The following is a 27,503-nucleotide window of genomic DNA, read 5'->3' as shown; positions in this document are numbered from 1 at the left end:
GCCTTCTGAATGGTCTCCCTGACTCATATCTTCCCACTTTAGGGGACAAGATGAGTCAGGGAACAGAAAGAAATCCCACCTTTTGCAAGAAGTGTTTCTCAGTCCATTTTAATTGCTAGTGCCTTCCCTCTAAGAATATTTCCAAATTATTCTGTTTATATCTTGTTTGTACATAGTTTTTGTATGTTGTCTCCCCCATTAAGGTTGGTAGTTCTTTGAAGACAGGGAGTGCTTTTCCTTTCCTTGTATCCCCAGCACTCTGCACAGTACTTGGCACAAAAGAAAAATGCTTATGAACTTGACATGGCTTGGATTTTTTCACTGTATAATGTTCAAGATAGCACAGACACTCAATTCTTTTATTTCATTCTGTAATCAAGTCCTAATATGGAACCTTGGACATTCCATCTGTTTTAATCTTTGATAAACCATTATCCTTTTAAAAAGTATCAAATATAACCTCCTAGAGAATGAAGGAATGCCCTTCCTAGAAACAAATTCTCTTACAATGGACAAATGGCACAAAATGACTGACATAGCAATTTAAATTTAGCCTCTCTGAAGGCCTTCCCTGAATACTTTTCTCATGGAGACAAAGTGGCCTTTCCTCTTCCATTGTAATAATTTTGAATGTGAGATATTAAGGCCACTTTTCTTAGTGATTCTATGTTAATTTCACAGAGAGCTTCCTTATCTTTCCTATTTTGCATGGTCATTTTCATCATCACAAAATGGCTTTATTCTTACATTTTCCTAGCTGAACTGTAGAGAATGCAGATGGCCTTTTAATTCAATAGATAATAACAGAGGCATGGAATCTTTAGTATGCCTCTTTGAAAAAAAGATGATTTGTACTCATTTATATGATTCCCAAGCTAATCTCAGGTTTCTTTCCTTTCCTTTTTTTCTTTTGTATCATTGATAGGTGGCTCATATTTCCCGAGGGCTTCCCTGACAGCTCAAATGAAACTTCAGATTTTATCATTTAAAGGAAGATTTTCTTTTTCAAAAAGCAGTGGATGTTTTAGATCAGGGTTTGAGTCAAAAAGTAGATTCCCAGCTATAGGATGTTAATTTCCTAAGTTGTAAAATCCTGACTATACCTTGGAAAAGAAGTTATAGGTGTGTCATTACACCATAGCAAAAACACAGTGATGACAACGCAATTAGAAGACAGATCCTTTCTCCAAAATGATTCAACAGAATCAGAATATTAGAGCTATAAAGAATGGACCTTCAATTTAATTCAGTAAACATTTGTTAAATGCCTTGTATGGGACAGTCACCTTGCTATAGGATTAGAACTGACAATATGTGAGATCTGAGAATTCTTCTAGTTCAATGGAAGTGGTTAGGTGGAACAATGCAAAGAGTATTAGACTGGATTCAGGAAGATCTGAGTTTGAATCCTGTCTCAGCCACTTACTAGTTATATGACCCTAGAGAAGCCACTTAGCCTCGGTTTCTTTGTCTGTAAAATGGTGGTGATGATAATAGAATCAATTTCAGAGTTGTGAGAATCAAATGAGGCAACAAATGTAAAACATTTTTCAAAACTTAAAGAACTTGATAAATGCTAGTTTTTATCATTATTATTGTTATAATTTTTCAATTCATTTATTTTGTAGGAAACTGAAGAACTTGGGAAAAATTAAAAAAAATTTTAATAATCTTATGTGGTTTCACACATTTATCATGTACTGTCTTTATGAAGCCAACAAAAAGAAGCTCAATGATCTCTAGTCCTAAATGACCAAATTTATACTTCTTTTACCTGTAAAAAAACAAATAGTATACCTCCTCTCCCCACCTCAATGAACATGTCCCTTTGGGATCATGAGGACAGAATAAATGTCTGTTAACTTACTGGTTAAAAATAAATTTAACCCCGCCCCCCCCCAACCATTAGATCATAGATTTAAAGCTGGAAGGGACCCTACAGGCTATCAAATCCAACCCTCTCTTGTAAAATGAAGAAACTGAGGCCCACAGAGGTAAAATATATTGTCTAACATTATACAAGTAGTAAGCAGCAGAGCCAAGACTTCTGACCCCAAATACAGTTCTCTTTCCACTATATTACACTTTGTTTTTGTTTGCATCTACATAGCAGCATAGAGGATAGACCTCAGGAAGCAGAGACTTTCAGTTATAGATAGACATTTTCACATAGGGAGATCCTCAGGTTGATAGAATCACAGGGTTTCCTTCCTACTCCCCCACATACACCACCAAAATAAGAGGACAAACAAGTATTGACTGTACACAGTATGTATTTAATAAATATTTTCATTATTTTATATTGTATTGATTTTTAATTGAATTGACCTTTTTACTAAATCATAGATTCAGACAGTTGTTTTCACCACCTTAAGGCTGAAATCTTAACATTTTTCTCCATGGTGTTTCTATCAATTCATTGAAAGAGCAGTGAATACAATGAACTTTTTTTTAACTCTGTCTTAACCAATAGATCCTAGTTCAACACACACACATATACACACACAACACAAAATCCAACACTTCAAGACATGGTTCCATCAAATATTAATATTTGTAAGGAGTGCTGACATCTCACAAGCATTAAATCATTTGTTCACATTATGTGTGCCAAATTTTTTATAGAGGACTATATTGCCAGTTTCTCATCAAGGAAACTGTTAATTAATGTTATAATTACATTATTTCTGTTCTTTTAAATGTTAATGAATATAGTATTATGTATTCACTAAAATGCCTACCTCTCCCCCCCCAAAAAAAAAAAAATAAAAAAGCCTTTCTGTTAGATACGCTTTTGACTAGCTGTTTTCTTTGGGATGGTAATGATACCTATTTCTTCATCAGTGTCAGTCATCATTCATAATAAAGAAATCTTTTTCTTTTGGTGACTTATGCAGAATAGCTTATGATAGCATCAACTTAATTTTAACCAATATTTGTATTGTCTTCTTATTAATGTCTGTGGAAAAGAAATCCCACTGTCAACAGTGAATCTTTGTCACTGAGTCTTATTTATGTAGTAAGGATTAGAGATATGACAGATCCACACTTCTAAAGTAGACAGGCCTGTCTAACAGTTTGACAAATATCCAGTCTAAGAAGTATGTATTCAGTGCCCAAGGCATTGAGCTGGTACTGGGTCCTTTATTTGAAAGGATAGAAGATATAAACAGAGACAATTTAAGAAAGCAATTTTCAAAGGAAATGTGAGATGGAGGTAAATTCATGTATGTGGGAAGAAAAACAAACAAGGACTACAACTATGCTTTTATCTCCACAATAACAAACTTCCAATTTCTTAGTCTGGAAATCCAGTTAATTATCCAGATCAGTGACATGTACCCAATGAGCTCCTTATACATATTCATTGTATTGAGGATTCATCAACCATTAGTCAGTCCTTTCTATGCCAAATCTATGAATTTGTCATATTTCACATTCTTAGTGAATTAATTGATGGATTTGCCAGTTTTTCTCTAGATGTTTTCCATGCAGGCAGAATTTTAGTGTTAAAAGTAAGAGTGATGAAAATTTCCAAATGAGCTCCTTTCAAAGTCTTAGTGAAGCAATAGAATTAAGAGAGTTTCCAGCCAATGGAAATAATTCTAGCTTTGGGTTGAGGATGGTGTGAACACAAATCAATCTTAAAGAATTTATTAAATGTTTACCACATCACAGACACTGATAGGTGCTGGGGATTAAAAGGAGCTCGTAGTTTATGGATGGTGGGGTTTACATAAATACAAAGTATATGCAAAGCAAAGCAAGGTAATTTTTGAGGGAAGGGGGCATTTGTAGTGTGGGGTATTAAAACCCTAACCTAAGAGATGAAGTATGAGGTAAGCTTTGAAGGAAGGTAAGGCTTTTTTGTTTTTGTTTTTTGCTTTTTGGAGGGGGGAAGGTAGGGCAATTGGGGTTAAGTGACTTGCCCAAGGTCACACGGCTAGTTTTTGTGTTAAGTGTCTGAGGCCGGATTTAACTCAGGCCCTCCTGACTCCAGGGCCAGTGCTCTATTCACTGTGCTACCTAGCTCTCCCAGAAGCTAAGGCTTTTAAGAGAAGAGAAAGTACCTTCTAAGATGGGAGGGAGAGCCTGTATGTACAAAGGCAGGGAGACAGAAGATGAAGTGCTGTGTATGAGATTAGTTTAGCTAAACCTTAGAATGCAGAAATAGGTGGGTAGGAGCCACAATGTTAAGGGTTTTCAGCATCACAAGAAGTCTGTAGTTTTTCCTAGAGGCCTGGGAGGCACAGGAGTTATTGTGAGAGTATGTTGGTAATGCCTGAGCTTTAGGAATATAATTTTGCTGACTGTGTGGATGATGGATTTCAGAGACAAGAGATTTAGAAGGAGCTAAGTGACTCAGTGGCTAGCACTGGACTAGGAGTCAGGAAGATCTGAGTTGAAATCTGGTCTTGGACACTTGCTAGCTGCATTCCCCAGGGCAAGTTACATGACCTCTGCCTCAGTTTTCTTACCTGTAAAATGGGTATTATAATAACAGCACCTACCTCCCAGGGTTGTTATGAGGATCAAATGTAATAATATTTGTCAAGTACATCACAAGCCTTAAAACTCCATAAAAATTCTAGCTATATTTTGAGGTAGGGAGAATTTGATATTTATTACAATAGTCTAGAGGGAAAAGTAATGATGAATAGTCTATGGAGAAGGGTAATGAAGAATTGAACTAGGGATGTACCCTGTGAGCAGACAAAATGGTTGCATGGTGTAGAGGTAGAATTGACAAGATGAGGCAATTGTTTGGATGTGGGGGATGATGCCAAAGGAAGAATTGAGATTATCTCTAAGGTTTCAAACCTGACTTACTGGAAGAATGGTGGTATACTTAAAAGTAGTAGAGATGTAAAGAAAAAGACTAGGATTTTGAGAAAGGGGAATGACTTCTGGTTTGGATCTATTGAGCCGGACATGTCTATGATTCTGTAATCCAAATTATCCTTACAGTTAGATAATCAGAAATGACTAGGTTTTCCCAGTGGGTGGTGATTATTTATATAAAATATTGACTTTTCAATTTGCAAAACCCCCAAATGTACAAATATTATTTATATAAAATAAGGACCTTTCAACTTGTTAAACTCCAAATTTGTCAGTTTGAATGGCAAATTAGGAGGAAATTTTTCATTAATACTGAAGAGGGGTTTGGCTTCAGTGGAGTCTCCCATAGGAAGTCTTTCCTGGTCTTAATTTTAGTTATTAATATTCCTTCACTCCTCAAATTACCCAGTATTTAATTATCTATTTGCTTATTGTATCCCTGTTGTAGACTGTAGAAATCTTTAAGAGTAGAAACTTTTACATTTGTATATATCCCTTCTGATCTGCACAAAATAGTCATGTAATAAAATATTTTTTGAATTAATGAAGTAGAAATGTCTTTCCTTACTTTAATGCTGTGACTCTGGACTAAAGAATTACAATGGTAATTCAATTCAATTTAACAAGAATTTAATAGAAGATAAGAGGCTCTCTCCCTGCTTTGCCCAATTTTCCTTGTATTTTTCTTCTCTCCTGCTGTTGTCATCTTCAAAAAGGCACTACTAATTTATTACAAAATGCCTTTTTACTTTGCTTTTTTTTTTGAATTCTGTATCTTTGGCAAAACAAGAATAATTTAAACCCACAAAGAAAATAGGTTACAAATAAAAGGGTAAGAAAGAAATGATCACAGAATCATAGAATCTTGGAGTCATGAGAGACCTTAGAAATTATCCGGTCCAATTTTCTCTTTTTTATAAATAAAACTGAAACCCAGAGAGAAGGGACGTGCCCAAGTTTGCATAACTAGGCAACAAAAGACTTAGAACTTGAATTCAGGCATTCTGAGTTCAAGGTCAGTACTTTTTCCTCTACAATCTGCTGTAAAGTCTGACTTTAAATTAAGGCTAAGATCTAGCACAATAATCAGATACACCGACATTGCTAGTCGTATAAAAGCTGATGCCAGTTTTGCAGAGTGGGTGTGGGGTAGGCCTGGGGAAATAGTCCTAGGCTTTGAAAAATTCAAAGACATGGGTTTATTACATAAAGACTCTACTGCATGACTTTGAACAAGTCATTTAGCCCTTCTCTCCATTTCTTCATCTAGGAAGAGGAACAATATTTAGATATTACCAATCTCACAAGGTTATAAAAAGGATGACCTTTTAAAAAATAAACAAAAGAAATTGAACTTGGATCTGGAGGGACTGGGGTTTGAATCCAATCTCTGCAACGTAGCAACTTTGTAACCTTGAGCAAGTCATTTTTCTCTAGGGCTCTGTGTCCTTCCTCATTAGCAAAAGGGGGTTTGACTAGATAACCTCCAAGCTTTTTTCTCCTTCTAAATTCCATGATCCTATTATAGCCATGCAAAATTGTGGAGGAGGTGGGGGGAGGGTTTAACCCATCTGTACAATTTCTTTGTTCGGTTAGAAGATGAAGTCGGATTTATTCAATATTTCTCACAAAAGCACTTGCCACTTTTACGTAAGCACGACTCCACTGCAAGTGCCTAATGGCCAAAAACAGCACCAGCTTTATTGTGCCTAGGCCAGCAGAAAAATAAAATTACCACATGATTGTAACTAGCGCCAAGGAAAATAGAAACTGACAGTAATTCAGCACTCCCTCTGATAAAAGCTCATAATCCATATGCAGCATCCAGACCTTTGCCAACATAGGGAAATTAGATGGTTTGTGTCAAGTAATACATTTATAAAGAAAAAAAAACAAATAAAAAGGATTTGAGTCCCCACATTTATATTTAAAACCTCTTATACAGAAGACACAGATGTAGCTTAAAGAGACATCTAATGGAAGAAAAAGCAAGAGGGGTTGCTTTATAATATGTAAAGTCAGTTCAAAACAATTCAACAAAAATTCATTAAGTACCTAGTATGTGCAAAGAGAGAGGTGGTCTGGCATGGTTAGTAGGAGAGGACCAGCCTTGGAGTCAGGAAGACCTGGGTCCAAATCTTGTCTCTGACATGTCCTGGCCATGTGACCATGATCAAACCACTTAACCTCTTAGCACCCCAGGCAAATTTCTAAAATAATAAATTGTAGACCAGTTGCCAATCTTCATATATAGAGGGATTTTCCTCATTGGGAGTCCCTTATGTGTGAAGCAATCACACGACTATATTCTGTTCCCCACCTAAGAGGTGAGGTAGAAGGTGGCATTAAGTGCTAGAATGACCTAGAACCTTGGGAGTCATAGATTTTTAGAGTCAGATGTGACTTGACCCAATCAATTCTCTCATTTTCTAGAAGAGGAAAATCCTTGGTCTGTTTTTTGGTTACTTGTCATAATAATTGGTCTTCATTGGGAAAATATCTTAATAAGACTATGGTTTTTAAAAATAACTTTTTAAAGTACAGTCCCTTTAGTTTTCACTTAAAACAACAATCCTCAAAAACAAAACCCCAAACCTTTATCATATTGTAATGATCAATTATTAGAATAAATTTCAAAAACAAACACTTAAAAACATTTGTCAAATGGTTCACGAATTTCTGGGTGCAAAGTCTGTCACCCAGACTTGGACATGACTATATAATACACATCTAAACTTTCCAACAACCAGTGCTGTGTATCTGTACTCTACCTAGTTCCTCCTCTGCTGGCCCTGGAAAACTGATCCCGGGCTGGGCTAGATCTCCGCCCTCTTCCTCTGTAAAGACAGAAACAAAGTAAGGGTTTAACATCTCTTCACCTTGGATCACAGTCTTCCAAAGTGAATCTTTAAAACAATCCTTGGTTCCCAAACATTTGAGATCTTTGCATTTTCTTTTAGGTGCTGCTGTTTGGCATTGATTGACTGCTGGAAAGTCTTTCTTTTGCCTTGAAAAACAGACCAGGGAATTTGTGTCCATATTTCTCTCAACTGCATTTCAGTACCAAGGCAGTGCCATATTTACTTGATGTATCCTGATCATTCATATTTACATGAACCTGGATGGCCTCAGATCAATTTAGAATTTCAAAAACTATGCTTAAGGAAGAAACTTACAAAGACTTCTATAATTATTCTGTGTTTCTTCTGGCTACATCAGGGGTTGCTGTTATTATTTTAATGGTCTGTTCTATCCAAAATATTAACTCATTTCCTCCTATTGAAAGAATATTATAGTCATTGATTTTTTGCCCATATTAACTGTCCATGTAGAAGCATATACCTAAATTATAGAATTGAAGAGCTGGAAAAGAACTCCAAGCCCATCTAGCACAATCCCTCTGCTTTATAGATGAGCAATTTGATACCCAAATAGAAGTGGCTTGTCCAAGTTAATGAAGCATGGGCAATATAATATATATCATATTATATATTAATCATGTCTTTTCCCTTTTAACTCAATATTTTTTTTCTACTACATAGTTGATTCTGTCTCTGCAGAACTTTATTGGTGTTGATGATGATATCTGTATATTTCCAGGTCTGTCTATAGTCATTTGGAAACAAGAAGTATCAATGGACATCAGATTAATACTTACACATATTAATATATATGTATGTGTATGCACACACATATATATAACATTGATTTTACTGTATAGAGCATCTATTATTAATAATAGTTGACACATAATAATTTATGAATTGAGAAGCATTTTGAGTGCATTTGATCCTTATTGCAGCACAAGGTAGGTTGTAACATTATTAGAATCATAGCTCTAGAGCTAGAAATTTTAGTCTATCTAATCCAACTCCATTTTATAGATGAAGAAACTGAGGCCCAGGGATTTTCATGGAATCAAAGATTAATCACTAGGAGGGTCTTTAGAAATCATCTAGTTCAACATGTTTTTTTAATAGATGAGCAAAAACCAGTGAGTTTACATGCTTTGTCTAAGGTCACACAAGTATTAAGTGGCATAGTCAGTATTTAAACCTAAGCCTTCTGACTCAATATTCAACCCTCTGTTCCTTCTACTGCTTGGTAATTTGTTGATAAACACAGAGGCATTAAGCATCAAAGATAAAATTTTCATTCAAGTTCTCTTATTCCATAGCTGGTGCTCGTTCTACCCTTAGAAGCAGGTTTGAACTCAACTCTTTCCTCAGTATAGTGCTTTTTCTGTTGCACAATACACAGTGGAACCAAACTCACCATTTTAGTGAATATTCCTTAATCTAGTAACTTGTTTCTCTCTATATATGCATATATATCTCCTTCATTAATTATACATGTTTATCTTTGTATGTATACCTTTTCCTCCCACTGTTTTCAATTTTTCTCTTAGTTATGAAAATGAACACACCCCTGCATGAAAAAACACCTCAGGCATATACATATGAAATAATATTAAAATTACTGGGAAGGTTTATAAATGACTTGAATCTTAAAACTGGATTTTTTTGATAAAAAGATAATATTTCAAGTGCATTATTCTATTTTTGGACCCCTATACACAATTACAATTTAGAATAAAATGTCACATACCTCCAAGGCAACATGCATTGCCATGAATGTATGTTTAAAAATAGTTAACACATACATTGATATGCATACTGCAGTTAACCTTGAAAACCTGCTAGTTTCATCTGTAAACCCATTCAGAGTTCTACTAGTTATAAATGGACTCTGTCATTTCAACTGTTAGTGAAAAGAAGATGATTTTGAGATAGGAATGATCAAATGGATAATGGCTGAAGCCAAATTCTGCTGTCCTGGATTGTGTTTACTGAACACTTAACTAGAGGTCATCAGATTTCTAAATGCCCTTTTAATTGAAATGAATGCTTCAGAAGACAGTTTACACAAAATATATATCTAGTACCATCCAACCAGTCTCTATTTTTTTTTGCATACCCATAGCACTTTCAGTATTGTCTGATATTTTTCTTTCTCAGCTAATGAACTATCTACCAGAAAGTTTGTCAATCCAATAACCACATTAAGAACAATATGAAGCCAGAGATAGATATGCTTTCTGCTTCTTTTTGAAATCTAATGGACAGTTCTAATTAAATCGCCTCTTTTATTGGCCAGTTTCCATGGAGATGATGGTCACATGATCAACCTGATTAACTCCAAAGCAGAATCTACATTTGTTGCCAAAAACAAGAGTGTTTGACTATCAGAAAGACCAATAACTAAAAGAAGAATAGACATTACATTTTAAATTAAGTTCCACATATTGCTCTCTTAAACTAGAACAAACTCTCAGGATTGTGAAAGGACTGCCTCTGATTCCAATGGAAAAGCAATTTCAGGGGCATTGTATGCTTAAAGTCACTTTCTTCAACCAATAGGCAAAAAATGTTGCTAGTTACATTGGTTCTTTGTAGGCTGGCAATTCATCAAATTAATGAAACAACTAACAAACATTTATTAAGCCCATTATTATGTTCCTGGTATTATGATAAGTACTGTCAAATACAATGAAAATAGCACAAAAACAGTCCCTGCCCGTAAGGAGTTTATATTCTAATGGACAAGACAACATGTATAAATTATTCTATGATCGGGTGTTGTAGGAATGTAATTATAAGATCTTCCCTGCCCCTAGGTCCTTTGATAGCCTTAAGTGCACCTGGAGCCTGTGGTGGGAGGCTTGTTTTTCAGGAGATACTTTTTGATTGGGCAGTGGGTCAAGAGGGTTCTCTGAGCCAGGAGAAGGCTATATAATCCCTGATATGAGGCTTTGTTTTGGGGTTTACTTTGAGAAGTGTTGTGTGATTTGACCAGAAAAGACTCTGGGCAGCTGTGGTGGAGCCCCACCCTGGCTTTGAAAACCCAGATGTTGATGCTTCCCTCTCTGGTAACTGTGACTAGGTATGTAATGGTCAGACAGTTGGAGGCCTGTCTGCTTTAAATGTTTCTGTTTTCTTGTAACTTCTGTCTGTATACTCTGAAGTTCTGGGTGCTGACTTTTCTCCTGAACTAGGTAAATGATATGTTTGATTGATTAAAGTAAGATTGTTAACCCATTTTGAGTTGCTTTCCTTTAGAAAAGCAGATCTAAGAACCTGTGTTGGCAGCCACCCTGGGTATGTTGTGCTTGCTGCTATATCAGGTAATAATATGATGTAAGTGAAAGTGCTTCATTCACCATAAAGGCTAAAAAAATAGGAACTATTAATTTCCAGCTAACTCTCAACCTTCCTCCTACAGCTTCTGCTTGGTTAGAACTCCACAAAACATCCCTGGTGGCCCCCTGCCACTGCTCACCCTTTCTAGCTTCCTTTTGCATATTGTTTGACCTCCATTAGATTGGAAGCTCCTTGAGGGCAAGGACTGTTTTTCTCTTTCTAATTTGTTCCCCTAGCACTTAGCACAGTTATCTGGCACATAGCAGGTACTTAATAAAATGTTTGTTGAGTTGATTTATAATAAGTATCAAAATTGTCTAAAGTTCAAATTGCCTTCCATAGGTAATCAATATTGAGTCTTTCATGCCTAATGGTCTCTGTCTTTACCTCTCCCTCTAGGAATACTTTGAGTACTTTAAGGCCTAGGTCAAATGATACTTATATAAAACTAGCATGACCAAGATATTGATCCCTGCCTCAAGAAGCTTTAAACAGTAGTAAGCAAGATAAGGTATAGACAGAAATACAAACTAAGAAAATCTGATGCACGTGTAGGAGAGGTACAAAATTCTACAAGATAGCTGGTTAATAAGATGCATTTACATGGTAAACAAAGGAGCCATGTTCTCATATTCAAGATAGCCTGTTATATACAAATGTTTAGCAAGTATCAGTTCATTAGGGTTTGAAAAAATATTGTGAACATAAATAAAAGCAAGTATGTATGTACACATTATCATCCTGTAAGCATCTCACGCTCAAGTTTCAAAGGAGGATTTATTATATTTTTCCTAAAATGTCTTTTCTCCAAATTTATCTATTTTCATGTCATTCTCCTCAAAAATCTACATTGCCTCCCTATTGCCTCTAGAACAAAATATAAATCCTGCCTGACATTTTGAAGGCAGCCAACAATCTGGCTCCGGTCTGTTTTCCAGACTTCTATTACACAACTCCCCATCATACAAGCTCTATTCTAGTCAAACTGGCCTGTTCACCTATTCCTTGTGTATGACATTCCATCTCCTGGTAGTGTGTGTAATCTCCCATGCCTGGCTTACACTGCCATCTCATCCCTTCATCTTGGAATCCCTAGTGTCTCAATTCAGGTGCCACCTTCTATATAGTCCTTTTCTGAAGTGTCCCTATCCCATCAAGTCTCCCAGATTTTTAATACCTTCTCTGTCCTAAAATAACTTTCTTTTTGCAGATCTATAAATATTGTATCCTTCCAGTAGAATGTAAGTCCCTTGAGAACAGGGATTATTTCATTTTGGTTTTGTATGTTCAGTGCCTAGTAGAGTATCTGGCACAGAGCAAATCTTTAATATAATTGGATTGAAATAGATGAATATGCATATTTTGAATATCACTTATTAGGGGAAGAAAACTGAGCTTAATCCCCTATTTACATAAAACATCATATGATGCCAAAATAAAATAAATTTAGGATTCTATAATGGAACAAGAGTTCCATTAGCTATGGTTTTTTAGACATTATGGGATTGGGAAACCATAAGCTAAGTGTGCCTATAGCCCAACTCTTTTATATTTTCTTATCTAAACCACTAAAAATGTCAAAGTGAAAATGGACTAGTGACTATATAGACAATGTATGTGAGATTAATCTGTGCTGTAAAATTAATAGCATCTGTATCCCAGTAATGCCCAAATATCTATCACATTTTCTTGGCGAAAATAGAAGTGTTCCTTAGACTGAAAAAAAAAATGGAATCATTCACTTACACATCTGAGTGCTTCTAATGAGTTTTAGTCTCCACTAGAGAAACACACAGTCTTTTTACTGTTATGACTTCTGATGGTATTTTCCTTACTTCATACTGCTTGCTTACAATATTTTCCAGCTGAATTCACTTTATGAATTATTTTTTTCTTATATACTGGAGCCTAAGATAGCAGTATGACCTAACACACCATATTTCACCTCTGGTAAATTGTGTGTGAAGTCTTTTTTGCCTTTTCATTATCATTTTTTATATTATTATTAAAAAACCAATGCCTGAGTTTTACATAGACTGAAAGTTTTCTGTGAAGGAATTGTTTCTGTTGTTTGGGTAGTGATTCTTGAGGGTACAAGAGACAAGGAGGGCCTCCGAGGCCCTATAAAATGCAATTAGTACAGGGGAAAGAGCCCTGGTTTGGGTTAGAAGACCCATGTTCAAATTCCAAATCTGGTACTTACCGCCTATGTTATTTTGGATGAGGCTTTATTCCTGTCATTTGGTAAGAAAGCAGGTTGGACTAGATGACTTCCAACATCCTTTCTAGCTCTAAATTTGTGATTCTTATGAATACTCTCAAATAAAGTCTCAGGTCACATTTCCTCATGGATAATAATCACACTTCATGATCTTATCTACTCAGACCAGTGCCTAGGACCTTTACTTTCCCCTAAGATTTTCAAATGCCATTCGATCTTCTTATTCAAAGATCTATATCCTCCCAGAATAACATGGGTAAAATACATTGACATGGAAACCTAGGGAAAGACACAGCTCATATAGCTGAACAAAAGAATTCTGTGACTGCTGTAGGCAAAGGAAATTACTTAGTTCCATGACCTCATTCAAGTCTTATGCTTAGAAATCACATAGCTACCTTAATGTAGTAGCTTGCCCTCACAATTACAAGGGGAGGAGACCAAATCAAAACATATTACTAGAAACTGAATTGTCTCTGCTGCTGGTTTTCATACATAAGTACTTTTTTTTTTTTTGCTTTGTGGAGTGGAGAGAGCAGGGCAATTGGGGTTAAGTGACTTGCCTGAGGTCACATGGTTAGTAAGTGTTACGTGTCTGAGGTCGGATTTGAACTTAGGTTCTCCTGGCTCCAGGGCCAGTGCTCTATTCACTGTACCACCTAGCTGCCCCTACATAAGTACTTTCATGGGAAGAAAAATGACAGATGAGAATGACCTCGAGTATGCTACTTTTCTTATAAGTTTTACACCTACTTACTGATACTGTCTTTTTTCTTTTTACAGTTCCTCTCCCTGCTTGTGATTGTGTGGTGGCCACATATTTCACTAACCATAATAATAGCCCACAATTATATGGTATGTGGTATTTTAATCTTTCTATCTAAATAATTAAATTAACAACTTTCCTGTGAGATAGGTGATAACAATTGTTATAACCCCCATTTTTGAAATGAGAAGAATAGGATTCCAGGTACTAAGATGACTTTTCCAAGTCACACAACTTGTTATTGGGAAGGTAGAGATCCAAACCCTGGTCTTCCAATAAGAAACCAATGCTCCTTCAACAATATTGCATTATCTCCCTCATGTGAAGAACAGATGTAATGCAATATGTGTCAGTAAGAAAGATGGATTTTAGTGTATGTAAAGTGGATTTTTATTATTCTTAGAGTTTATTTTCCCAGCATCCATAGCCATAACAATTTTTTGTTCCCAGGTATTAGATAAGCATTGTTATGACTATGGTTAAAAACATCAAGACTACATGTGTGTAGCATTACATAATGATAAATACTATAAACATTTCTGCTTAAATTGTAAATATCCACTGGGATGGGGTAACATACAATTGGAGGCTACTGTTGGCAATATGCTTTCGTCTGTTGCCCTATAAAGTAGGTGGGCACTAGTCAGTTAGTGGATGAACAAACTGGAATGTTGTGTGTGCCTTTATCGACCCCCATCAAGGCTTGGGGGAATCTGTGTTTGCCTCAACTGGCCCCCATTGAGGCTTAAGGGGATATAGGGAAGTGAACAAGCTGTGCCTGTCTCAGTTGACCCCATCAAGACATAGGGGTAGTTTCCCCGCCTTCTCACTGGCCCCTGCCAGAAGAGTGATTAGGGAGTGCTATGAGAGTTGGTGTTCCCATTATCAGCAACCTTTGTGAGAAGACTAAACTAAAGTAAAATTTTTAACCCCTCTGAAACTGTCTTCCTGTCTGACCAGATCAAGAGTGAACCTGTGCTAGCAGCCTTCCTGTGTGCTAGTGTTATCTGTTTTACAGTGTCCTAGGAGAAAATATGTACATTTCTCCAGCATTTGTTTCACTCCCCCACTAACATTTTACTCCAGTGCTTCATTATGCAACAGAGGTAACCCAGGATTCTCAAACCATGACAGTAAAGGCCAAGTTCTTGCAAGTACTAATGAGCTGGATAAGCTTGAAGTTTGGGCCAATTGATATAGACAATTATATACTGTTATATACAATTATAGACAATATACCTGTTATTAGAGGACCTCAGAATCATGAAATGTTTGAACTGGAAGAAACTTAAGAATTCAGTGAATCCGATCCCCTTTTAAAATGGTGGAAACCAGAATTTAGAGACAAGAAATGAATTTTGCTAGATCACAGACCAAGGATGCAAACCTATCTGCCAACTCTAAACCCAGCAGTATTTCTATGACTTTGATAAGTTAAAAGAGGTTGGTCACCAGACGTGGTTCATGACATGCTATGTTTTACAGCCTCAGCAATTCATAAAATTGTTACTAAGGTATGGACTAGCTGTGAGTATGGAATGTGTAAACATACCAAAAAAGTCACAGATCCCTAGAGTACTGAAATGAGTTATTGATTGGAGAGAGAATACAAACTCATAGTCCAGGGTTCAAATTGTTTGACACAATCCTTTAGCCTCTCAGGAAACTACACACATTTCTAAGACTATGAACTAGTCATCTACATTGGTAGAAGCATTTAAAAAAAATGAGAGTTCCTTAAACCAATGAAATTGGAAGTGGAGGAAAAAAAAGCCTTATATAATTTAAAAAGCTGCATTTTAATAAATCTTGCAGACTGCTTAACTTGCCCTTTCTGTGGTTATTTGGGTAGCTTAAATGGCTATCTTTGGCTGCCTTCATAGAGAGTAAAATTTCACTTTATGAACCCTGGCAGCTGGAGACAGTGGATCATCATTGCAATAGTCTTTTAAATTGGATCCATCCTGGAAGCAGTATAAGAAGTTATCTTCATCAGGTGGTTTTAGGGGCTCAGAGTCTCTTCTTTAAGCCTGTTGCAAAATATCACTTGCTTACTGACACAAGTTATTTTTGACAGCCTTTAGCTTTTCACACTGTCATTACAGAAAAAAAAAAATTTAAATGCCAATACCCTTTAAATTCACACTAAGTGGCAAATGACTTCTATCAGATCCTCTACTGAGGGCAGACTTTGATATGACTGAGTAATGGGAAGGCCAGAGACACCAAAGACATGCTTTTGCTTAACCAGGAAAAAAAAAACCATGAAATTGGAATCGTACATTTAGACATTTGAATGCATCTAGTAAGTTTAGCCTCCTCTAGAGAAAAATACATCTCTTGTGACTCCACTATGCACCTGGCAGCCACAGGAACATGAACCACCCACAGGTACACAGCTGTCAGTGCTTACTATACAGGCAGGAAGGGGGGCAGCTTGGCTCCACCTATCAGGAGAGCCCGAGGGAGTGTGTTCTGCCTCTTTCCCAATGTGCAGGTACTATGAGAACCAGCTGATGGTTCCCATCCAGTGCTAGTTATTACATCTTCTAACCCAGTTATCTCAGCTCACTAAGGTTTTCAGAGTACTCTGGGTTGTTCTTGCAAAGAGAGAGGCAGGAAAGGAGTTCTTTCTGTATACTATCCCTGTAGTTAGAGGTGGGTGTTTCAATTTCTTTATTTGTGCCACCTTCCTTTCTGAAATCACCTCTCATTTATAATCTGTTTTTCATATGTACCTAGTTGTTTACATGCTGTTTCTCAACCCTCCCCTTATGCCCTAAAAATGTGATCTTGAAGGCAGTAACTATTTTTTACCTTTGAGTCCTCATCACTTAACAAAGTGACTGGCATACAGTAAACACTTAATACATACTTTAAAAAAGCGATCTCTTGAGTTTAGTGCTATTATTATGAATAATTCCCATTTATGATAGCACTTTAAGGTTTGCAAAAGCACAACAATCCTGTGAGATAGCCAGTCCAAGTATCATTATCCCTATTTTACACATGGTAAAACTGAGCCTCAAGAAGCTGCAGTGACAAACTTAGCACACAACTGTATCAGACCCAGGACTGGTTTAGTACAAAATTGAACTGTTGCTTTTGTGCTTGAAATAGTGGGCTCCTACTATGAGATCTTACTGGTTTGTGCATGATATTAAGGTTTGGGTTCTGAAGGACCTGGGTGGTCTTATGTCAGTGGAGTCAACAGCTAGTCAGTGGTCTATGATGAACTGACTTAAAGTCACCTGTCTGAGCCACAGCAGTCTGAAACTCACCTTTACCTGGGAACAGATGGAAATAGAATAAAATGCTAGGTACTCATGACCTAGTTCTTTTTCTAAAATACCTCACTGCTACATTTGGCATTTAGATGATATATAGTATTATTTCTCTTCCAGCAGATGGATTTCCTTGTTATGTATTTTTTTTTCAATCTCATATTTAAATGAGTTTGCATTCCTAAAGCATATGGGCAAATTTGTTGGAAGGAAATAATAATGAGGTGTGTCCTATATTATTTTTAAAAAATTTTGTTTTAAAGCTACATGTGTATATCTGGACATATAATTCCTTGGGTATAGGGAGCATTCACAACTCAAATGTAACACAAAATTCCTAGAGCTTTACCTGGGACACTGAACTGAGAAGATGTCAGTCAATAATAGAATATTACTAAGAGGGTGTTAGTCAATAAACATCCATTTATAAAGTACAAAGTAATACCCTTATGTAACTAATACTCTCCTCAAATGTATCGCAAGAGTCCCATAAAACCTTTCAGTTGCTATTAGGCCTATCATTTGCTTTCCAGATGTAAATATAATCTATTGAACATCAGAGATTAACTGAGTTGAATTTGGATAATTATAAAATCATAGCATTCATTTGTGAATACTAGAGATATTTCACATGTTAACGGAGACAACCCTGCTGGGACAGTGAAATGAGAACCTGTAGATGCAAAGACTGGGCATGAAGGGAAGAAAGGATTTGAAAAAAGGAGCATCAGATGGGCAGCTAGGTGGCATAGTGGATAGAGCATGGGGCTTGGAATCAGGAAGACATCTTCATGAGTTCAATCCAGCCTCAGACACTTATGAGCTGTGCCACAGTGGGCAAGTCACTTAACCCTGCTAGCCTCAGTTTCCTCATCTATAAAGTGAGTTGGAGGAGAAAATGGCAAATCACTCAAGAAGATCTCAAAATGGGATCATAAAAGTTGGACATGACTGAAAGGACTTAATAACAAGGAGACTCAGATCGCCACTCAAAGTATGTAAGACAAAAGCCAGTCTTTCCTGCTTTATGAATATTTCCTAAGAAAAAGATTCAAGTATTTCCAGATGCAAACATTCACAGCTTCATAAGTACTTAGATTTTGGCTTTGCAATGATTTATTTTAATGACTATTTGGTTCTACACATTTTTCCAGATCTATTCATTATTACAGACGGAAGGTTTTTACCGTTGTCATTGCCAGGTTTAATAAGAGCACATGACTTTTATTCTCATTTCCCCACTGGCCTACGAGTCTCTGTGTGTATGTATCTGTATCCACATGTGTTTCATAAGTTAATGGGTAAACAATGATTTATATTTCATAGGTTTTCCTATTACTTTTTGGTAGTGTTATTTAACTGCTACATTATTTGACTTCTGTGATTAGCTTGATTTAAAAGTAGAGAGCGTGCTGAATGGGGGCTCACACTGAGAATACAAGCCATCCCAAAAGTTTTAGAGCAATTTTATGCTTAAAACTGCATTAACTGTTTACTTTCTACTCACTGGAACTGAGCATACTATGAGGTCCGCTAAGGTGAAGTGAGAGACTTCTATTACATTTCAGTAGTGATTCATCTGTGATGTTGATTTCTTTCTTTTTTTTTAGTGTGAGTGGAAAATCCAGGTTACCTACACTGTTAGGAACATATTGGAACCCCTCCCCAAGATTACATTTCTGTGGGTGTTCGTGTGGTTCAACATTTGTAAGGCTACCAGCATTAGCACTGCAGGGACCCATTGAGAATTAAAACAAACAAACAAACAACTTTTCCCCCAAGGACTAAGCTATAATTTGGCAGCAGTATTTTTTTTTATTGATTTTTTTTCCTCCAGTGCAAATTCTAGTAGATCTCTGGAGAAACTAATTTAAGGAACACACAGATAATAGTTTCGAAGTGTTATGATCCGCATTGTTGAACTGTCAGGGTACACTTTTATGGACAGCCACCATTGCTTTCCATTTGGTGGAAGAATTGTGTGCTTGGTGGCATTATGTGACCTTCATCAAGGACTGTTAGGAGAAAAAGGAACAAATATCTGGCATTAGGTAAGGGAGCTCACTATTTTGAGTTGTTGGAATGGCTCTTTGGATGGCTCATTGCCTGCTCAGCTGACATGAGGCTAGGCTCTGCCTCAGAGATGCTACCATGTTTCCCCGATAATAAGACCTATCCCAAAAATAAGCCCTCCCCTTACTGTGTAAGATTCCTCTAAAATAAGCCCTCCCCTGAAAATAAGCCCTATTGAGATTGCTACTGTAGTGAAGGTGATCCCCTGCGCTACACGTTACATTACAGTACCCTTTGTATGCACCGTCCCCCCCGTCCCTCTCCCCCCCGTGAAACGCACGCCGCGCTCCGAGCTGCATCCAATCAGAGCTGCAGCAGTGAGCGTGTCATCCTGTTCTTCCCCAGGGATTTGCTTGCTGGCGCCATTGAGAGCAGTGCCCGCAGAGGAGAGCTGAGGCAGGACAACATAAGCCCTCCCCTGAAAATAAGCCCTCTGGTGTTTTTCTTTTAAAAAAAATAAGACAGTGTCTTATTATCGGGGAAACATGGTAGCTGTTTCACCTGTATTTCAGTTTTGCTGCTCTATTTTTGTGGCTGGCCCCACTTAAGACCAAAGTGTAGTGTAGTGGACAAAACAGTGAAATTAGTTATAGGACCTCAGTCAAAACCCTGACTCTGCCATTTATTACCTGTTTGATCTTAAGTGATTCACTTTACATTTCTGGCCTTTAAGTAGCTATGTTGATATGTGTCTTGGGGGCATTATTAATAGTCTTTTAAAATTAGCTTTTAGAGACCACCCAAGCCATATGCCTGAGAGTGATTTATCACATTCTTTAGCTTATTTTTCCCACCTCCATCTTTCCACTAGATGGCACCAAAAGAAGTCTCATAGCTACTTGCTATAAAACACTTCACCTCACACCAGTAAATAGGTGTTGGTCTAAAGGGCTTCCAAGTTCGTTGATTTAAGATACTTCTTTATTCCTCTTCAGAGTGTCTCCATACCTCCATGACTCCTGGGGTGATTATCTTTTATGTCTTCCCCACCTTAAGGACCGGCAGCTTGCTTTCCCATCATGCCTGGAAATTTTCTGAGCCTTAGGATAAGCTTTGTCCTCCCCCTCCCTACTCCCTCTCCCCTTATCTGTCTCCACTCCCTTCTTCTTTCCATTCCCATGAAGCCCTACTATGCAAATATTCTTGAAGTTTGGTAAGTCTGAAATAGGTGTCAAAATCCTGGTGGTGGGAGAGGGACACAAACAATGAGTTTTCTGCTGGCATTTTTGCCATCTCCAGTCAAGAGTTTTATGTTAGTAGAACCCTTTTCACAAAGAACTTAGAAATGCATTGCTATATTAAATGATCATTTTTTTTTACTAAAATATGCCCTTGGATTGGGCATATTTTCTTACAAAGCACAAACTGTCTACATATTTATATTAAAAACATTTCTATAAAGTACAGGAAGGCAGAAATAATTCCTACTTGACAGATGGGGAAACTAAGGCTCATGGAGATTAAATAATGTGCTAGAGGTCACATGATCATTGACAGCACCCCAACAAATTGAATGTTGTGTGCTTTTTGCAGGATACAGCATTAGATTAAAAAACGATCAGTGTGGACATGTTTTCTTTTGGTTTCTGAAGCAGTCTAGTCTTTTTTTACCATAAGATGACATATTTTCTTTTCAAATGAGTGCTTTTACATATTTAATATGGAAGATGCAACACTCTTCTGTTTGTTTACCAGTAACATCAGTTTTTAAAGGAACAGTTAAGTTGCCAAGGTCAGTGTGATGTGGTAGAACAAGGCCCTGGGCTTTAATGCTAGCTCTTCTATTTAATACCTGTCTTACTTTGAACAAGTTACTTAAATTCTCTTGGCCTCAGTTCTAAATCATAGGATTATAGGATCAAAGAGGGGAAAGCACCTCAAAGGCCAGTTAGTCCCACTTCTTTGTTTTATAGATGAAAAAACTGAGACCCAGGGAGATTAAGCAATTACCTGGAGGTCACAGATTGTATGTAAGTACAGAGCCAGGATGTGACCTTAGTCCTACAACTCTAAATCTACAAGTTTTTCTACTATGCCATTTTGTGTTCTCATTGTTCCCCTAAAATAACATGTGCATTCCCATCTCTTTGTCTTTGGTCATGAGTACCATTCCTTACCGGGATAGCTTTTCTGACTCTCCTCCAAATTTTGTGAATCCTTCAAGGCTACCTTAATTTTAAAGTCTTATTTGACTAACAAATCTAATAAATCACAGGATTTATCTATTTTTAATGTTTATTGCTCTTTTAATGTTATATATAAAATTATAAATTGAGCTTCTATATATTAAAATGACTTACACCTCCCTACTCCTGTAACAAAGAATAAAGAGGACAAAAAAAGTATTTTGGAAGCACATCATTCAAATCTGACTGTACATGAAGTTTTCCATATCCATCATCCCCCATCTCTGCAAAGAAGGGAGGGTGATCATAAGACCTAGCACAGAAGAACTTGGAGATCTTCTGGTCCAAAGATGAAGAAACACTCTCATACAGGTTAAGGTAGCTCTCATCTTTGTCTTCCATTTCTCTCCACTTCAAATGTATTTGACTTTTCTTCCTAGTTAGACTGCAAGGCCTTTAAAGATATTAAATCCAATATTTCTCTCCTGTCCCCCCAGTTTCTCATTCACAGAGCTAGGCATGTAACAGACACTCTCAACAAATTCTCTTGTTAATAAAATGAATGACAAATTTCTGGCATCTTATGCAGCAATCTGAGTAATTTTATCAGTTGAAAGTTAACTTTTGAAGGAGGAATGAACAAGGCCGTGTCTTTAGCCACTTCCTCTAATGAGAAGGGCTGAAATCTGCTCAAATTGAAGATTCATTTATGCTCTGTTAGGACAATGACATTGATTAGTTTTAATGCTGATTTCCTCTTCCATTTTGTTCACAGCTGTGTAACTCAACTCAACAAACATTTATGCAACAAGCCTGCATTCAGCCCCTGTTGTAAAGATTACTAATGGATTTCTTTAAGCACCCTGGAATAGTCACATTTTTACACTGAATTATGAATTGTATCTCAAAAGAAATTGCTCCAGCATATCTGTAAAACTTGTCACTTCAATGCGACTGTGAAAGAAAAAAACCCCTCCAAGTCACCAATGATGTACCTTGTGCCCTAAAAAATGACAATGAATATTATTATGTGAAAGTAGATGGTAGAGAAAACGAATTATTCTCATGTAACCACAGAATGATTGTTGCTATTCTGTTCCTTGGGGAAAAACAAACAAGGAGAAAAGGAGTAGTGTTGGTGTAAAGGAGAGTCCTCCCTACAACAAGTTCAGTCACACCTGGAGAAGAGGAGAGGCATTCTAGCCCTTCCAGTCTTTTCCTTCTCTTCCTGTGCCATCAGATTAGGAAGGGAAAAATCAAGAGAGAGCTTCATGGCAATCAGACTCTTGGCATGATGGCTATGCCATGCCAAGTAGGGCCAGTAGAGTACCAAGAGGTGAGGTATAAGAAGACTAAGTATGGTAGGGAAAAAGTGATCCTTCCCAAGATCATGGCTACTAGCTAGGTAGCTAACAGAGTAGATAAAAGGACTTGGGGTCTGGAAGATGAGTTCAAATGCTACTTCAGACACTTATGATTCATCTGACCCTGAGTAAAGCTTTGAATGAGACTTGGTTTCCTCATCTGCAAAATAGGGATTGTATTAGCACCTATTTCACTATTGAACATGTGCAATAACATTTAGAAAGTGCTTTGCAAACCTTAACATGACATAAATGCTAGCTATTTGTCAATAATAATTAGAAATTATAATAAGATAATTATAATTATTGCCATCTTGATCCCACACACCTTTGAGTAATAGCATTCAGCTAAATTTCATTCATAGATCAATTCCATAAGAGCTGTTTCTTAGCTTTGAGGGTCCAATCAAAGTTTAGTTATAGGCTGGGCTATGGTCCTTCCACGTAATTTAAAAAGTTGTCATCCAAAAGAAAGCAGTGCTGCTTAGCAATCAAGATATGCTTAATTTCTAGTTTCTTTGTAACCTGAAGGGAAATTTAGAAAGACCTTTTAGTACATTAGTGCAGTGACATTTTGCTTCATCTCCAAATATCCTAAAGCTTCAAGATAAAATCATGAGTTTTTACATTTTCAGAGCCATCTGTGCCAATATAGCAATACACCTAATTCTATATTCATCATGTTCCCCCAATACAATTTAAATATGAATTCTGCCTGAATATAAAGTTCAGCCCTTTGAGCTACTATTTATATAAAAGAATGTTTTATGGGGTGGAGCCAAGATGGCAGAATAAGAGCAGGAACTTGCTTTAGCTCCTGCTCTGACCACCTCCAATACCAGTAAAATAAAAAATGACTCTAAACAAATTTTAGAGCTATAGAACCCACAAAGTGACAGAGAGAAACAAATCTCCCACTGAAGGCAGCCTGGAAGATGGACAGGAAGGGTCTGTTGCACCAGATTAGGAATGGAGCACAATCCCATGCAAGCTGCAGGCCCAGACCTGGGGTGTCCCTGACCACCCCCCCGCCCCACAGATCGTCCAGAGAAGATTTCAGGAGAGTGAGTCACCAGCAGCTGTGGTAGTTTCCAGGATTCTCAAGCCATAAATGCCAAAGAGAAAGTAAGAGGTCAGTGGGGAACTCTGTTGGAGCTGGGTGGTAGAGGAGCATGGTCCAACCCCTGCCCCCAGGGTGAGAGGTGGTAGAGGCATGGTGACTGCAGCTGCTGCTGTGTGGCTACCTCTGGAGCTCCTGGCCTACAGATTGTAGGGGGACCAAGTGGCCATTTAAAGGGTAATCACTCTTGCTTCGACCTGCTTGGATCTGGGTTGCAGTCTTGGGCGGTGATCCTGGAGTGAGGAATACCCATGAGCCAAAGTTTGTTGGGGCTGTAGAGAGGGCACCCTTCTAGTAGCTGTGGTAACTGTGAAAAGCCCTGCAATTTGTGACAAAGCTCTTTCCACTCTAGAAGCAGAGTTCTATTGTGGCAAAGAGCTCAAAAGTCAAGTAGTTGGCTGTCAAGATGAGCAAACAGAGGAAGCACAATCAGACCATAGAATCCTCTTTTGGGGACAAAAAGGATCAAAACATGGAACCAGAAGAAGAAAACAAAGTCAAAACTCCTGCATCAAAAGCTTCCAAGAAAAATATGAATTGATTACAGGCCATGGAGGTGCTTGAGAAGGATTTTGAAAATCAAATAAGACAAGTGGAGGAAAAACTGGGAAGAGAAATGAGACTGATGCAAGAAAATCACGAAAAGCAAGTCAACAGCCTGCTAAAGGAGAGCCAAAAAATACTGAAGAAAATAACACCTTAAAAATAGACTAACTCAAATAACAAAAGAGGCCCAAAAAGTCAATGAGGAGAAGAATGCCTTAAAAAACCAAATTGGCCAGATGAAAAAGGAATTTCAAAAGCTCTCTGTAGAGAATAATTCCTTAAAAATTAGATTGGAGCAAATGGAAGCTAATGACCTTATGAGAAATCAAGATACTATAAAACAGATCCAAACAAATGAAAAAATGAAGGCAATGTGAAATATCTCATTGGAAAAAAACACTGACTTGGAAAATAGATCCATGAGAGATCATTTTAAAATTATTGGACTACCTGAAAGCCACGATCAAAAACAGAGCCTAGAAATCATCCTTCAAGAAATTGTCAAGGAAAATTGCCCTGATATTCTAGAACCAAAGGGCAAAATAAAAAATTGAAAGAATTCACCAATCACCTCTGGAAAAAGATCACTCCCCAAAAGTCCTAGGAATATTATAGCCAAATTCCAGAGTTCCCAATCAAGGAGAAAATATTACAAGCTGTCAGGAAAAAACAATTTGAGTATTGTGGAAACATAAGGTAACACAAGATCTAGCAGCTTCTACATTAAGGGATCAAAGGGCTTGGAATATAATATTCTGGAGGTCAAAGGAGTTAGGATTAAAACCAAGAATCACTTACCCAGCAAAACTGAGTATAATGCTTCAGGGGAAAATATGGTCATTCAATGAAATAGAGGACTTTTAAGCATTCTTGATGAAAAAACCAGAGTTGAACAGAAAACTTGACTTTCAAATACAAGAAGCAAGAGAAGCATGAGAAGGTAAACAGGAAGAAGAAATCATAAGGAACTTATTAAAGTTGAACTATTTATATTCCTACATAAAAAATGATAATTGTAACTCATGAGACCTTTTCTCAGTATGAGGACAGTTGAAGGGAATATATATGTATATATATATGTATAGGAGGGTGCATGTGTATATAAATATATATGTGAGTGTGTGTATATGTGAATACATGTATACATAAACAGAGGGCACAGGATGAGTTGAATATGAAGGGATGATATCTAAAAAATAAAGAAGTGAGAGGGGAATATATTTGGAGGAGAAAGGGAGAAATAGAATAGGGTAAATTATCTCACAAAAAAGAGCCAAGACAAATACTGTTACAATGGAGGGGAAGAGCAGGAAAGTGAAAGGGAATGGGTCAACCTTACTCACGTTGGGTATCTTACCATACAGTAAAGTAGGGAGAAAGTGGATAAGAGGGGGGATGACTGAAGGGAAAGCAGATTGTGAGAGAGGGTAGTTAGAAGCACACCCTTTTGAAAAGGGACAGGGTAAAAGTAAAAAATAGACTAAGTGGGAGGCAGGATAGAATGGAGGGAAATATAGTTAGTCTTTCACAATATAACTACTATGGAAATATTTTTGCATAACTACACATGTACAACCTATATTGAATATCTCATCTTCCCAGTAAGGGTGGGTGAGGAGGGAACAAGGGAAAGAATCTGGAAATCAAAGTTTTAAGAACAAATGTTAAAATTTTATTTTTTTACATGCAACCAAGGAAAAAGATATATACGCAATGGGGTATAGAAATCCATCTCACCCTACAAGAAATAAGGGGGGGTGATGGGTGAGGACATAAGAAAGAACAGATTGGGGAAAGGGGTATTCAATAGGCTTGCTATATTGGGGTGGGGAGTAGGGGAAAGATAGGCACTTGTGGAAATGAATGTTGAAAAGTAAAAATAAATAATATATTAAATGATAATGTTTTATGTTAAATTGACATATTGCTTATGCAGAAAACTATTTTAATATGAAGGCCTTGGCATTCAGTAATAGTTACTTTGTTAACTATATGGTCTGAATTTCTGGGGATTAATTATAATTCACATGATCACTTTCCATGTCTGTTGTTATTTTAAAATTTTCTGTAATTAGCAGAAAACATTGAAAAACAAAGATTGCCTTAATAGTTGGATCCTATTCTCCAAAAATTTGGTCTTGGGGTGGCTAGGTGGTACAGTGAATAGATCACTGACCATGGAATCAGGAGGATCTGAGTTAAAATCCGGCCTCAGACACTTAACACAAAACTAGCCGTGTGACCTTGGGCAAGTCATTTAACCCAAATTGCCCTACCTTCCCCCCCTCCAAAAAGCAAAATCTAAAAATGAATTGCTCTTACATAGTGTAGTTTCAAAGGCATTAGACTCAGAGTCAGTTCATCTGGGTTCAAAATTCCACATCTGATACTTGGTACCTGTGTCACATTTGGAAGACCATATCAGCTCTAAACCTCAATTTCTTCATCTATAAAATAGGCATCATAATACCTGTTGTATTATGATCTCATAGAGACATTGTGAGGAATAATGTATATTAAATGCTTTGCAAACCTTAAAATGCCAGACATGCTGACTCCTATTATTAAAAATCAATCATGAGTGGTTTTCTATTGGAGACACAAAGAGAAAAATGAAATATGTTCTGCCTACAAGGAATCTATAGTCTATCAGGGAAAGTAACATACACATAACATAGGTATATGCAAAATAAACCTAAGGTAAGTTGTTTGGAACCAGACTGTGAAGAACTCTATGTACAAAGAGTGGGGTGATTATTAAGGAATATTTATTCCATAATTCTAAATCACTAAGGCTTATGACTTCCCCATTTGCAAGTTGTCATAAAGTAAATGCTATATTAAATGCCAAAGGGAAATTAAGCTTTAAATATTGGATTGGCCCATCTGAAGAGTTAGTGGTCAAAGACACTTAGGGAAAAGTATTGCTCCTCTGTTTTACAGAATAACAATAATAATGTC

The 27,503-nt window shown here is 37.0% G+C and overlaps 1 protein-coding gene across 3 annotated transcripts in view; it reads right to left on the bottom strand.

The window, feature by feature from the left end:
* DLGAP2 (DLG associated protein 2) overlaps positions 1–27,503 on the bottom strand; it is a 1,288,940-nt gene that overhangs the window by 268,483 nt on the left and 992,954 nt on the right. For all 3 annotated transcript variants that reach the window (XM_069065393.1, XM_069065392.1, XM_069065394.1), the window contains one exon: positions 7,614–7,679. In XM_069065393.1, the coding sequence (XP_068921494.1) occupies positions 7,614–7,679 (66 nt within the window). The remainder of the gene's footprint in view (positions 1–7,613; positions 7,680–27,503) is intronic.

Source organism: Petaurus breviceps, unplaced genomic scaffold (assembly GCF_028583685.1).
Source record: "Petaurus breviceps papuanus isolate PSGF00001 unplaced genomic scaffold, PetGlider_PUasm1.0 90686, whole genome shotgun sequence".
NCBI classification, from domain to species: domain Eukaryota; kingdom Metazoa; phylum Chordata; class Mammalia; order Diprotodontia; family Petauridae; genus Petaurus; species Petaurus breviceps.
Note: the sequence above shows the minus strand (reverse complement) of the source record. Positions and strands in the feature narration are given on the sequence as shown.